We start from the raw sequence: 14830 nt of genomic DNA, 5'->3' as shown, positions 1-14830 counted from the left end.
GTCATATCTCTCAAAGACTTTTTCAGTTTTGCATCTGTGTTCTAGAGTGGTAATTTAGCATTCTTAAGGCCAACCGATTTCAACTGGTGGAATTTCAGATTAATGGTGAGAGTACTGTCGACCTGCCTCATGCCAATCTCATTTCATCAGTACTTCATTTGTATACCTGGAAGAAAAGGGGGGTTTTTATTTAAAGTCATCCTTGGACTAAATTCCTCAGGACATCCAAGTAATGCCAAGAAAAAAGTAGAGGCTGTTTATTTGCTTCTTAATACAGTAGAGCATCATTTATCCGAATCAGTTGGGGACTGGGGTTGTTCGGATTATGTACAAAAAAATATATTAACCTATCCCATGTTGAAATTTTTCTCCGTTGCGTGTCGCTTTGCGTTGAATTTTCGTCGATGTTAAGCCTAATGTAAACTTTTTAAAATAATAATCGTGGCTATTGTATCGTTAAAAATTATTTCTTTATTTTGCACAAACAAAATAAATATATTGAAAAAAATAAAAACAAAAATAAATTATACTTTAGAAGTTAATCTAGTATCAAAAACGTTCGATTCAGCATGACACACAGTCCTCAGAAAAACACCACACAAAAGTGCCAGTGCTGCCAGCTAAAACACACACATCAACAAAAAAATATTGGAGTAGACCAAGATATAGCCAAAGATTGCAGCGCCACGACACTAGCGAAAATTTAAATTTGCCTAATGGAATGCTTCCGGATAACCGACTTCCGGATAAACGACGCTCTATTGTAATTTAAACTGAGTGTATAACATTAGTTAATAATTGTNAAATTTGCCGACTTTAATTCTTTCGGATAACTGATGTTTTGGATAAACGACACTGTACTTTACTACTTTCCATAGCCAGCCATTTAATTGGGATAATCAAATTTCTTAAATTAAGCTACATAAGAAGCTGTGTGGTTTCCATTGTTGGGACCTTGGACAGTGATAATCTTGGCATTATGTAGTTTGGGAAAGGCTTTACCATACCTGACAGTCTTTTACTAGTAAATCAGGTGATGGAGGACACTAAAAATAAAGTTGTAACTGCCTGTTGGAAGGACTTGTGGCTTGACTGTGAAGAATGTTGCTTCAGATGAACTACAAACCATTTTAGATGTATAGTGTGAGAAAATCATTTCAGAAATAAAAGAATTGACCAGGAGCATGTGGTCAATTCTTTTATTTCTGTGGCATGGGAGTGACATGGGATTTGAGTTTTTAGAGGAGGTGGACATTATGGACTTAATTGATAAGCACACAACAGTAGTAATGGATGATGATATGGAGGAGCTTCAACCAGATTATTATCAATTTTTGTGATAACTCAGGATGTATTTTCTTCATAATTCGAAGTTTAGACTATTTACAAAAGGTCAAAGCAATTTTTTAAGACTGTTACTTCTGTGGTAGTGTATAAAGGATAAAGATGGACTCAAAAGTTAATTTGACCTTTTGTAAATAGTCTAAACTTCGAATTATGCAGATTATTATCCATTATTACTGTTCCAATTTTTGAGGATGAGGGCGAAGTTGAGAAAAACAGCTCCAACAGAAGCAACTCAATTTGAAAATCTTATGCAGGTAATGCATGATGTCAAATTTATTGCAGATTAAGGAAAGACTTGATATTTTAATGACATATGACCATGTTTAGAGAATTAAAACAAAAAAAGAAAAAAACACCTGCAGTTTCTCATTAATATGTTTTTGTGAAAGAAAACAGCATTGATGTGTAACACTCAGTGTCATTAAATCTGATTCTTAAGTTAGCAAACCATGCTTTTCCAAATAATGAAATTCTGAATACAGTGCATGCTCTACACTGTGGTGCATATTCTGGATTTCATGTATTTTTCTTCAACTAGTTTACTTGATATGGCATTATAAAATTTTACTTTTGTATTCAGAAACATCAGATTAAAATGGTGTTTATTATGCTAAAAACATAAGTAAGACATTTTAAATACATTTTGATGTTTTTCTGTCAATTGTACATAGTTGCATAATGTTATCTAGGCAATCTTTGGGATTACTTGGACTGGAGCAGAAATTTATTTGGAAGTTTATTTTACACAGTATTACTTGAATAAAATATCTACAAACGTGAGGCAGATAATAGTAAAGGCTTTTCACACCAATGATAAGCCTTACTATTATCTGCCTCACATTTGTAGATATTTAATTTAATACCAAGGGCTAAAAAACAATTATTGTAACAGTATAACTTCATAAAGTAAATTCTTGTTTTACAAGTTTTAAGTAAAACAAGACTATACTATATGAAGTAAAAAATTATGAATATCAAGCTAATTATTAAAATCTATAAAAAACATTTAAAAGATTTTATAAATAATAATTATACTACATTTTAGTGAGATGTATTCAGCTGTTTTAAATATTGTATTTTTGTGGAAATTTTTAGTATAGTTTATTAATGCTCCTTTATATACAAAGTTAAATTGCAGATTGATTTATTTAGTAATTTAATTAATGGATTTATGGAAATAAATATAATTCTAAATTTGACATTACAGCAGTATAACAAACATGTTATAAAAGTAATCATTTTATTATATTTGTTTAATATTTCAGATTCAGTGTTTGCCTGAATGTGTTGTTGTAGAAACTACTGAATACAAATGCTTGCAGTCACAGTTTTCTGTTTTGTATAATGAAAGTATGCAGTTGAAAACACAGCTGGAGGAATCTCGTACTTTATTATCGACGAGTAAAAATATTCATCTTCGTCAGATTGAACAAATGGAGGTAAGTATCTCCTTTTAGAATTTAAGCATACCATTGAGTAATGTACCAAGTTGGATTATCAGTTATATTTTATGATGATATTTATTATTGAAATTGGATGTAGTACATCACATAAAATTCATTACCAAAAAAGCAGTGTTAATTTATATGAAGTTTAACTTAATGATTAATTGATTAATAAATAATAAGCTAATAAATATGATAATTTATCTTCTTGGAATCATTGTATTGTAAGAAACTAGTGTAATTTTCTCTTTTAAAATAAAGCGCTTGTGTATTTTAAATAATTTCTGATAAAGTATTTAAATATACTTTTTTTTATACACATTCTTCTAACAATTTTTAAAAATTCTTTAGAATTAATTTACAGTAAATAGTAATAGTATTTTGACCTTTACAAATACAATAGAGCATCGATTATCCGACCCCCGATTAACCGTGACATCGGTTAACCGACCGTTCTAGTCGGCAAATTTCAAATGTCCGCTACTGATGTGGCACTACAATATTTGGTTATGTCTTGGCTACTTTAATATTATTTTTGTTAAATTTTTGCGTGTTTTAGCTGGCATCAACGGCTCGACCATAGAAGGGAGGCCAGTATTTAAACAAGACTTAATTTTCTAATTATGAATGGTTGTTTGTTTTGTGAGCAATAAAATAATTTAAAAATAATTTTTAACAATACAATAGCGACGATTATTATTTTAAAAAAAAATTGTTAGGCTTAACATCAATGGAAATTCAACACGAAGTTGGTTAATAGTGATATACTAATATTCTAATTACATGGGATATACTAATATACTTTATTAATAATGTATTTTTTTTATTCTTTTCGGTTATCCGATTTTTCAGTTATCCGACCAACCTGAGTCCCCAATTGAGTTGGATAATCGAGGCTCTACTGTATTGGTATAGTTTTAACTTTGAAAGATTTCAGACAAAATTGAATTTTAATATTGCACTAATTATTACAACGTTTATGCATACTTCTATTTTTAATATATATTTAAATAATAAAATTACTTTGGTTATTAAAAATTTTCTTTATGATAAAATTTAATTGAACATTTTTCAGACTACTTGAAGAATGTGACCTTTATTATTTTATTAAACACTGTAAAGACACCTGTCACATTTTCTTTTGTATATGTATAATTTTAATAGAAAATGTCTTTCATATTTAAAATTAAATGGAAGAAACTTCTAACTCATTTTATGCATTTATTTATTTATGAATTTAATGAGATTTTACATTTATGTGATTAATTTTAGAATGTCAATTAGAAAATGAACAGTAGCCTTCAGTTAGTTATGGCTAAAACCCATTCAAAGTTAATTCTCAACATATTTCTTTCATATACAAATCTGTAGTTATGAAAGGTAAAAACTGTTTATTGCACATTACATTTACTTGTTGAATAACAAAGTAAGTTTTGTGATATGTTTGGTATTCTATTATTATAAAATAAAAACTAGTTTTGACTTGTTTTTTATTTTTATAAAAATAAATAAATATAAAAAAAATAATTTCAATTAGGTTATGAAGAATGGAAATGAAAATATTCATTCTGAAGAGAAATTTTATTTCCTAATAAATGTATATTAATAGGTTGAACAAAAACCAAGCACTTGCATTTTTGTTCAACCTATTTAATATGAAGTTGTATATACTAGCACTTTCATGCATGAATGAAATGATGTAAATTTTAAATATCAAAAAGAAAAACTGTCTTAGTGGACATTGCATCTTAAAACATTGGCTCATTTTATCAGGATACAGAAATGGATTTTAAAGCATGTTCAATGTACCAAAGCACATGCATATTTTTTTATTATTTTTTTCTTCAAATTTGAATATTACTTTTTAATTGATTTTTGTAGATTGAATTATCTTAATAAAATTGTGGAATGTTTAAATTTTGTTAAATATTTATTAATCATGTTTATTGTTATATAGAGTGAAGAATTAGCTGTACAGAAAAAACTTCGAACAGAAGTGATACAGTTAGAGGATACCTTAGCTCAAGTTAGAAAGGAATATGAAATGTTACGAATAGAGTTTGAACAGAATTTGGCTGCTAATGAGCAAACTGGTACATTTTTATTAATATTTTATTAACTAACTGGTGCTTAATTAAGTTTGTATTATAAAATAATGCATTCTAAAGGTATAATTGCCTAAGGAAAACATTTTACAATATTTAAAGTTTATAAATTAATTTTTAATAAAAGTTAAGTGAAACAGTTTAAACCAAAATTGTAAACAGAAATTATTATTAATATATATTATTGAACAGTGTAAAAAAAAGTTAATTAAAAACTAAATTGCAGTGAAAATTTTGCAAATTATTATTTAACTGTTACTTTATGAGAAATGAAAAAAACATAATATACTAGCATTCCTCTCTTAATGTCCAAATTCTGTTCCTACTATTAGGTTGTTAAGTGAATTGGTCAATAGCTAGGCACTTAATCATTTTTATTTATTCTTGATAAAGAAAAGGTCTAAAGGAAACTCCAACTTAATAATTTTGTTTTAATTTGCATTTTTTACATATTACAAGACAAAAATACAATCAGCAAATTATTAAAATGTTTTACCAAAAAAGTTCATTCATTTAAAAAAGTTATTCAGATTAATATTTTAATCATTGAATCTTTGAAAGGATGGTAATGTTTCCAGGTTATCAGGAACTATACACAGTTTGGGTAAGAGAGATGACTGCAAAGAAATTGGAAGTATTTGTAGGGGTAGAAGTTCTGGGTGTAGCTTTCAAAAAGAATCTCGTTAGTGTGATCTACTTTGTAAGTTTTCTTTTTTCTTCATAAGTTTTATAACAGCATCGTAAAAGTTCATTTATTTGCTCTTTCACTTTCATGAACCATTCAACATTCAGATCCATACCCTCTAGTTCTAATATAAATTCACTTTCATATACATATAAATATAGTCACATTCACTTTCAAGAACACATCCTTTACACTGAACTTCTTTTGTACTTTTATTCTTTCCTCTTCTCCTAAGTGCTACTATCCTTTCAACTCTGTTGCCTTTCTTTCAATCTTCCAGGTGAAATCATGCTCTTTCTTTTCAGGAACATCTTGTATTATGGGGTGCACAATAAAGGACAAAATTATAAATGAAATATGTAGTCTTGGGGATTTGAATGCTTTGTGTAGTAAATACTGACTAACTACAGGGCGAAAGGGAATTCCCCATGCTAGAGAGTTGGTTGTAAGTCTGAGTAGTCATTAAAAGGTAGAACATTAAGTGAGGAGTGGCTATACATGATTAAGAAAAAGAAAGTTTAGTTTTTGGAAATTTTGAAAACCACTTATATTTGTAAGCATACAATAATAAAATTACTGAATCAAAGTTTTAGTGGTCCAATATGTCAATATGTGGACTAGTATACAGTTACATGTTAATGTGACAATGCCGGAGTACCCTCCTATGTGTCGACATCACGGGACTAAAGGGTTGACACAGCACTTGCAATGACTAGTTTGTAAGGACTGGCACCACTGTGTCTTTAAGAACAGACACAGAAACTTTGATGCGCACGAATCTCCTCATTTTTTTGTGTGTGAGCAGTTGTGTTTGTAGGCGCTTGGATTCGGGATGGAGATGGATTGAGAGATGACTGGACGAAGAGTATGCTACTACGAATTTAACAATTCACAATACCCATTTATTTATCGGGGTTATTCACAATGCTATATACAGACATCAGTTTAGATGCTTGGTGGATGCTTGTTATACAACATATAGAAGAAGGGTAAACCTTATTATTCAGATTGTGACCCTGACTGAGAGAGAGAGAGTTTACATTCAATCGTGTGTTGGTAAATATCTTAGTAATAGACGTTGGTCCTTGACTCCTTTGTCGAAGTCTCAGAATCGACGTACTGCAGGTTTGCCAGCTGGTTTGGAAGTCTTGGATGTCTTGAGAAGGGTAGAGGATCGATTCCAGCCAGAACAATATCCACAGGATTGGGCACAAACACCAGTCTTTTGCGATCTCTCGAAGATTGCAAACTCCCTCCTTTTTATATTCGGGGGTCTCATGGGTTTTTTCCATGGCTTCATTAGGAATCATCATACAACAGTCCAATTGTTGAATTTCAATTGTCGGTTCCAGGTGACACATTTGATATGTCACCTCAAACAAGGAAACAAGTCTGTAGGTAAATTTTTAATCCTTCTCTCTAACTTTTCTCCTTCAAAAAATTTTTGATTAAAATTTTTCATCAAGTCAGGGCTCTCATATTAATAATTACATGCTAATTTATAATAATAAATAATTTATTAGTTTATACAGAGGTTGTAAAATCTGTTATACACATAAGAGATTTTACAATCTAATAAAGTTTGTATTTAGCAATGTACAGTTGGATCTTGTTTAAATGTTTTTCAGTTTTAATTTTTTACAATTATATGTTAAGTATTTTCTGTATGATACTTTATCTAATATAAAAAATTCAGTTATATTTTTCATGTATACAATTTTCTTTATACATCATATTTTTGATACTTTATGATACTTTTTTCTAACTTATGTGTTGTTCACTTTTAAAGCAATTATTAAAAAGAGTGAAAAAAGTAAATTATGTATTTACTTCTGATTAGTCCCTACTAACAGTAAATTATCAGTAAATACAAAAAACAGCAAATAATACATGTTACTGACGTTTTACATTTAGCAAATTGTTCTGTCTGTTGAACATGTTAAAAATTTTCACTTTCCATGTTTTATAGTGTGAACTCTTATTCACTAAGTGAATAAAAGTTACTTTCTGGTTTTTCATTGTTTTCACTTTTCACTGAATGTGATCTAACATTTAGAATAACTTCTTTCTTTAACATGATTGGAGTTTTGGAAGAGCTGGAGACAACTGATGTCACATATTGTAGCAATATATAACAAGTTCATTAAAAAAACAAGAAACAAACAAAACTTAATCAATTTCTTAATTGTACATGACTTAATTCACACTGTTATTTTCCTTTTATATTTTGTTAAAATGCATTACACATATAATAAATTGAAACTTCTTTATTAAAATTACACATACAAATTCGAATGTACAATGTTTATTTGTGCCACATAATTTTCTGATTATATTCATTTTGAAAGCAATTCAAAAGTAGTTTCACTTGTACATTTTTCTCACTTAGTTTCTCAGTTTCCTTGGAAAACATATAAATGGATTTGACTGCAAATAATTATGTAATATAATATAATATGTTTTAAATAATACTGAATGTTTTAAGTATATATTTGTGAATATTCTCTATATATATCAATAGTATATATTTGTGTGATATATCTATTATAAATTTTCCAGGGAAACTGTGATTCACAAAGTATATGATTTTTAATTAATAAAATTAATAATTACTAAATTCACTTTAATGTAATAATATTAATAAAATAGGATTGAAACTGCCAAATTTTATAATTATCTTTAATTTTTACTTTATGTGACTATATTTTAATTAAATCAATATGAATAAATAATAATTTTTTATTTAGGACCAATAAACAGAGAAATGCGCCAATTGATTACTAGCTTGCAAAGCCACAACCATCAATTGAAAGGGGAAGTTCAGAGGTATAAAAGAAAACTGAAAGAAGCAAATGCTGAAATAATAAAGGTAAAAAGTTTTTAAATTATATACAGCTCCTTCAGAAAGATTTTAAAAAATTTATAGCATATTGTATTGTAAAGGATTAGAATAAGTATGGTAAAAGTATATCTAAAAATAAACTGTTCTTAAATCACATATAAAGTTTTAATGAAGATTATTTATTTCAAAAAATAGAAAAACAGTTGCATATTTATTGCAAATAAAAAATTATAAAAACACATGAATTTTTGAAAAGGTATCCTTAATGTTACAAGAAGTGTTTAAAATGTCCTATGCTTACTTTGGACTACAACTTTCAAATTGCAGACCTACACATTCTTACTATCATCCATCTAATCTGTCCATCCTTCATTAATCTTGATGATAGAGTTAGATAGATGAAAATCGAGATTAGATATGGAAAGCTTAGTTGTTAGAGGCCCCAATTAACTGTATATAAGCTTTAGGTCTGGACTGAAAGTCATATAATTTCAACACAAAAGTTTTCTTGAGAACAGAGATAAATGAAAATTAAGACCAAATACAGAGAGCTTATTTTTAAATTAAAATTTAATTTAAAATTGCAGCTGAAAGTAATTGCTTGTACTTGATTTTGTGTTGTGTTTTGAAAAAGTAAACCAATCCATTGATTGGTGTATTTTTTCAAAACACAACACAAAATCAAGTACAAGCAATTACTGGTAGTTTTTTATATTAAATTAAAATACTTCATCATTTAATGCTTGCTTAGAGAAAACTGTTTGTTCACAACATACTGTTGTATGTTGTGAACAAAAAGAATTGTTCACAACACACAAAAAGAATTGCTCACAACATACTGTTGTGAACAATTCTTTTTGTGCATGAAAAACATCAAAACTACTGAAAGAAATAGGTTGAGTGATTCCCATTTAACTAACATTCTTAGAATTAAGACTAGTACCATAAAAGCAGATATTGACAATATTATGAAAGGAAGGCATTGTCAAAAATCGCATTGAATTTATTTTTATTTTGTGTTAGTATAATTATTGACAGTAACACAAATAATTTTGTGTTACTGTCAATAATACAGTATTTTTTGTAATTATATATATTTGTTATTAAAATTTGATATTCATTTTTAAAAAGTTCAAAACTTGATATTTTGAACTTTTTAAAAGCATATATTTATATAAGGTACCTCTATGGCCTGCTGAATATACATAAATTTCTAATTTGGCCTGTAAGGAAAAAAAGGTTGGACAACCCTGGTATAATTTGACATTATTGTCAGTTTTCAAAAAAAAAAAAATTATATCTCAAACATGCATTTTAAAAACGTGTATTATATGACCTTTGTGATATAGTTACTGTATGATCTGTAAAATATCTTACATTATAGAAACAATAACAATTTTAATAAATATTCTAGAAATAAGTAGATTACAAAAACTATTTGCTAACATGGTGGACAATATTACCACCATCACCATGTACTATTACATTATTTTTGTTTTTATACTGATATATGACTTTCAATATTTTGGACTTAGCAGAATTAAAAATCATCACTTTTCATTTTAATGAGCTGCTTTCTCCAGGAATTCCAATTGAAATATGATTATTCTCTATTAACTGGATATTTTGATTGAGTTACTAATTGAAAACCCAGTATTGAGGTGATTTTAAAAATAATTGAATTACAGAAAATATTTATCAAAATCACATAATTAAGAAATAGAAAATAGAAGACCTAACAATTATAAAATTGTTTTCTCAAGTAGCATATGGGAAAACAGTTGTATAATTACTAGGTCTTCTGCTGCAGTTGATGTATCATAAATATTGTACAGTTAAATTTGTAAAGTTAGTCAAATGTTTTAATATTTGATAGCAAACTGTTCCAATTTTTGAAAGCTAGAGATTGATTTCTTTTTTGATAAGTATATTTTGGTGATATCAAAAAGTAAGGTCTGGAAATTTTAATATTTCTGCTTACAGTATTTTGAGTATAAAAGATTGTTCTCATTGGTTTAGTATGAATAGAGTTAAACTTTTAAATTTATTAAGTCTAAATTGTATTTGGATGTACTTTTTGTTTTAAATTTTGCACAAATATTCATATAAAAACCAAAACAAGAAGTGATCCAATGAAGTTATTTTGAAGAATATGTATCTCTTGCATTACATATCTTGGAACATTTTTCTGGACAATCATCCCATTACATAAAATAATCTAATATCTTAACATATAAAACCTGATATATTAAAATTATTTAAATTATTTTGAATAACCAAAGAGTGATTGTTATGTCGGGGAAAGGTTATTTCACACACATTTTTGTAATTCTTCAATTGTTTTCGTTAATTTTTCAGACAGTACACATGCTCTTGTTGAAACTTGAGTCTGAGATCAGCAACATTTGATATCCAGATGCCACTAGATGATTTGGATAATTATTAATCACAAAATTAATTATTATTGTTTATCATTATTGTACTCTGCAGAGATTTTTGTTTATTCTATTCAGTAAATGTTTTCTGTAGTTCAAAGTTTACTTATCTAATAAGTCAAAAAAATTTTTTATAGAACTTTTTAATTGATAAAATATTATAGCAATATCAAATCTATTTCTATTAGTCATTTCTTTGCAAGTTAGTTTGTACATATATTTAGGAAGTTTTTAGGAAAGTGAGAGATACACAAAAATATACAAAAAATAAAGTAATAGCGATCTTAGGAGTACAGAAAGCAAGGAATGTGTCAAAACTTTTGCAGAATAAGTTCAGACATGAATACATGAAAATACATGTATTTGTCATAATGTGATATCAGTTTTTGTGTGCTCTGTGCAAAGAGTGTGGAGCTTTGCACTCAGAATTATTCTTTCAAAGCTATCTGTATTCCATATCTGATATCCATGACTATGACAAAATAATGCAGTCAATAGTGTTTTTAACAAATAAGTTTGTTGGTGCTTACAACAAACTTATCTGTAAAAAAATGACTTCTATTTTTGAGAAGTACATGATCTTTCACTCTTCTTTTTATCATAAATATCAATTTTATCTTCAAGAACTCTTTTGCTTTTTTGCAACATTACAGTGGTTCATAACACATTCTCTGTATAACCTGTTGCCAATAAGTTGGTCAAAAATATTTGTTCACTTCAAAGAAATCACATAACAGCAGAAACTTCCTTTCAAGACTATATCTCTAGGTGAATCATCATTTTTAATAGCTGTTACTGTGTGTCCACAAGAAGCAGAATCTTGATAGAACCTTTCAACTAGCTGTGGTATAATCACAAATGTACAGATATTGTTTGATTGTATGTGCTCATTTTTGCAACTTTCAATAATAGTCTTTATTGATGTTCAAAAAGGTTAATCTAAGTACTTTTCCAGCAGGATAGCAGATGGTTCGTGAATGTTTTCGAGTACATTTCCTAGTTTGTTTCAGGTCCAACTGGAACTTCTTATTTTTAAACTGAAATGTCTTACTGTTTTTTTTTTTTTTTAGAGAATGGCAAGACATGAAATTTTACATTATAATGATAGTTCTAAGAGCTTTATTGAAACAAAATTCTACAATTTTGAATAGATGTATTACTACCACCAGTATTGCCCTTACTATAATTTAGTTATCAATATCACATTGAGACAGTTGGATTGTTTCTTTTATTATTTCAAAGTGGATGGAAGTTTTCTCTACATGGAAGTGATTCGTTTTCTGTCTTGACTTTTGTATCAGAAATTCTTGTATTACTTTGTATGGGATTATACTTGACACTTAAGTCACTAATACTTAAAAGTTTGTAATCTTAGTAATTTTTACTAGGATTAATGTGGATGAACTCAAAATCTGAAGTAATCGATCCAGATAAATGAAGTAGTATCAAAGTATTAGTGTAAAAATTTTCATTTTGTGATTTTTAAAAACTTAGGAAATTACAGATATCATGTATTATTATTTACATTTATTTTAAAATGCTCATTTTGTTAATACAATTGAATAATTTTACAGTCTCTTAAAAATTTTTAAAATTATTTCTAAAACATATATATCTTTATCTCAATACACAATTAAGAATTTTGTTTATGTTTGTTGGTAACAAATATTTTTATTAATCTGTTTGGATTTGATCTCGCACGACATTATGGTCTTTGTTGCAGCTACCTGTCAAAGTCATAGCTCATCACAAATAGTGTTTTTTATATTTATATTTAAATGTATGTATAGAATAACATTAAAAGATAACTGCAGACCAGGAAATTTGAATTTGGATATTATATTACAGAAACTGAAAAAGTTAATTTCTCATTGCTTACTCAACAGAAAATGATTTCTTCTTATGTTTTGAAGAAACATAAGACGAAATCATTATTATCTGATGACTTCATCAGATAATAATACACTTATCATTAGTTCATGTAAATATATAATTAGAAATTAAATATTTTAATTTATTTTAAACTTTTATGTCATAATGTATGTGCAATAATTGAGAAAATTGAATAATTATTGTAAAGAGAAATATGTTTCTGATAAAGTGAAATATTGGATTTTGCCAGAGCAGAATAAATTATGACAAAAAATGCGATACAAACAAAAGAGATTTTGAATTTATAGTAGTAATAGAAAATTCAAAACTCCATTACCAACAGTTAAAAGGACATTGTTGAATTTTCAGAAAGTGGAAAGAATTCTTCTAAATTTAAAATAATTGGCATTTAATATGAAAATTGGGTTATTGGATGATTATATTTAAAATAATTGCATAAAAAAATGTGCGCCAAGAATTTCATAAAACTTAAGACATATTTACAGAATAAGGCAGAAAAAAATCTGTTTTTCTTACGTCATAATAATGCAAGACTACACTACAATAAAGAAACAGCAAAGATGATTAAGAACTTTAAGTCACAGGTTATTCTATACCCTCCTCAGAGCCCAGATATGGCACCATCAGAGTTCTGATCTATTCCAAAATTAAAGATGTTTCTCATTGGATGCCTAAACTCAAGTTGTTGTGGGAAATGGATTGAAAAGAAAACCAAAAAGTTTTTTCTTGCAAAAATGCAAAATTGAATTGAGAGTTCGTGAAAATGTATTTGTCTAAATAGTAATTATGTTGAAAAACAAATAATATCTATTACTTTTTAATATAGCTCACATTATTCTCTTTTTAAACTAATTTATAAAAACAGATACCTTATTTATCGATTAACATTTGTACATCCAATATTTTATAGAATTAAAATGATTTCTGTTATTAACTAGTAAATTTGCAAGTATGGCTACAAAGACTGAACTGTCACAACCAAATTTATCACAGCTGATGATTAAACTTACTATATTGTATATCAAGAAAAACATTCTGTTTGAAATAATGACTTTTATTTGAATTTTCTAATGTTGTTTTTACAAATATACAATATTTGTAAAAATCTTTGAAGTATTATTGCTCTTTGAGATTCTTCTCTTTAACTAGCTCCACAATACAGATTCCTTTCATTTGATTAGAGCGGTTGCAGCTGATGTTTTCATTGCAAAAACGTGTACATCGGACATTCAGCGTCGCCTTCCTGTAAGCCTAGAAGTTTGACAATGGCATTTGGAATGTCGAGTATGATTCCACTGACATTCCAAACACCATTGTCAAACTTCTAGGCTTACAGGAAGGCAATGCTGAATGTCCGATGTACATGTTTTTGCGATGAAAATGTCAGCTGCAACCTCTCTATTGCTGGCAAGAGCTCTCATATATCATACACAAGCTCTTGCAACATGCCTCATTATATTTTTTGGTCTTGCATTAAATGGAAATCTTTGAAAAGTGAGACAGTCCAGAGATATACAGAGCAAAATGCAAAGAAATTGCCCTTCCAATTTTTAATAATCTACCAATAAAGTTTTTCATCTTGCAAAGAGATGTAATTGTCAATTTTAGTGCACTGAGGAACAATAAAAAATGAAGATACTGATAGTTTATCTGTGCCATGACTTATGAGCTCACTATGCTGTGATAATCCATCATCACACTAACATTTCTCTATTGTTTGTTGTTCTTAAGTAATTTATATTTTTTAAAATTGTACTTAATTAATTTTCTAATCTGTAGTTTTAATCATTCCTAAGTTTTTATCTCACTATAAATTTGACATCATCTTTTCCATCAAAACATTAATTTTTTGTTTTGTTTTTCCATTTCTATGGTAAAAGAATTTTTTCTTAATCTCAAAACTACAACATTTCACGGTTTAAGGATTTTTTTCTTTATTAAAACATTTTTTTCACCTTTTATTGCTTTTTTTTTATTAAAACTAAAAAATAATTTTTGATTCTCTCTGTTTATTTTTTATATTTGTTTATATTTAAAATAATTACTCAATACTTTCTCAATGGAAAATTTGCAATAAA

General features: G+C 27.8%; 1 protein-coding gene across 6 annotated transcripts in view; it reads left to right on the top strand.

Moving 5' to 3' along the window:
• Positions 1–14830, top strand: part of LOC111632187 (E3 ubiquitin-protein ligase Bre1-like) — a 64398-nt gene that overhangs the window by 15036 nt on the left and 34532 nt on the right. For all 6 annotated transcript variants that reach the window (XM_023376551.1, XM_023376555.1, XM_023376550.1 and 3 more), the window contains exons 8-10: positions 2613–2786; positions 4750–4885; positions 8330–8451. In XM_023376551.1, coding sequence (XP_023232319.1) covers positions 2613–2786; positions 4750–4885; positions 8330–8451 — 432 coding nt within the window. The remainder of the gene's footprint in view (positions 1–2612; positions 2787–4749; positions 4886–8329; positions 8452–14830) is intronic.

This window comes from Centruroides sculpturatus, unplaced genomic scaffold, assembly GCF_000671375.1.
Source record: "Centruroides sculpturatus isolate CEXI.00-Female unplaced genomic scaffold, Cexi_2.0 scaffold704, whole genome shotgun sequence".
Taxonomy (NCBI): Eukaryota; Metazoa; Arthropoda; class Arachnida; order Scorpiones; family Buthidae; genus Centruroides; species Centruroides sculpturatus.
This window is presented reverse-complemented; position numbering and strand designations above follow the sequence as displayed.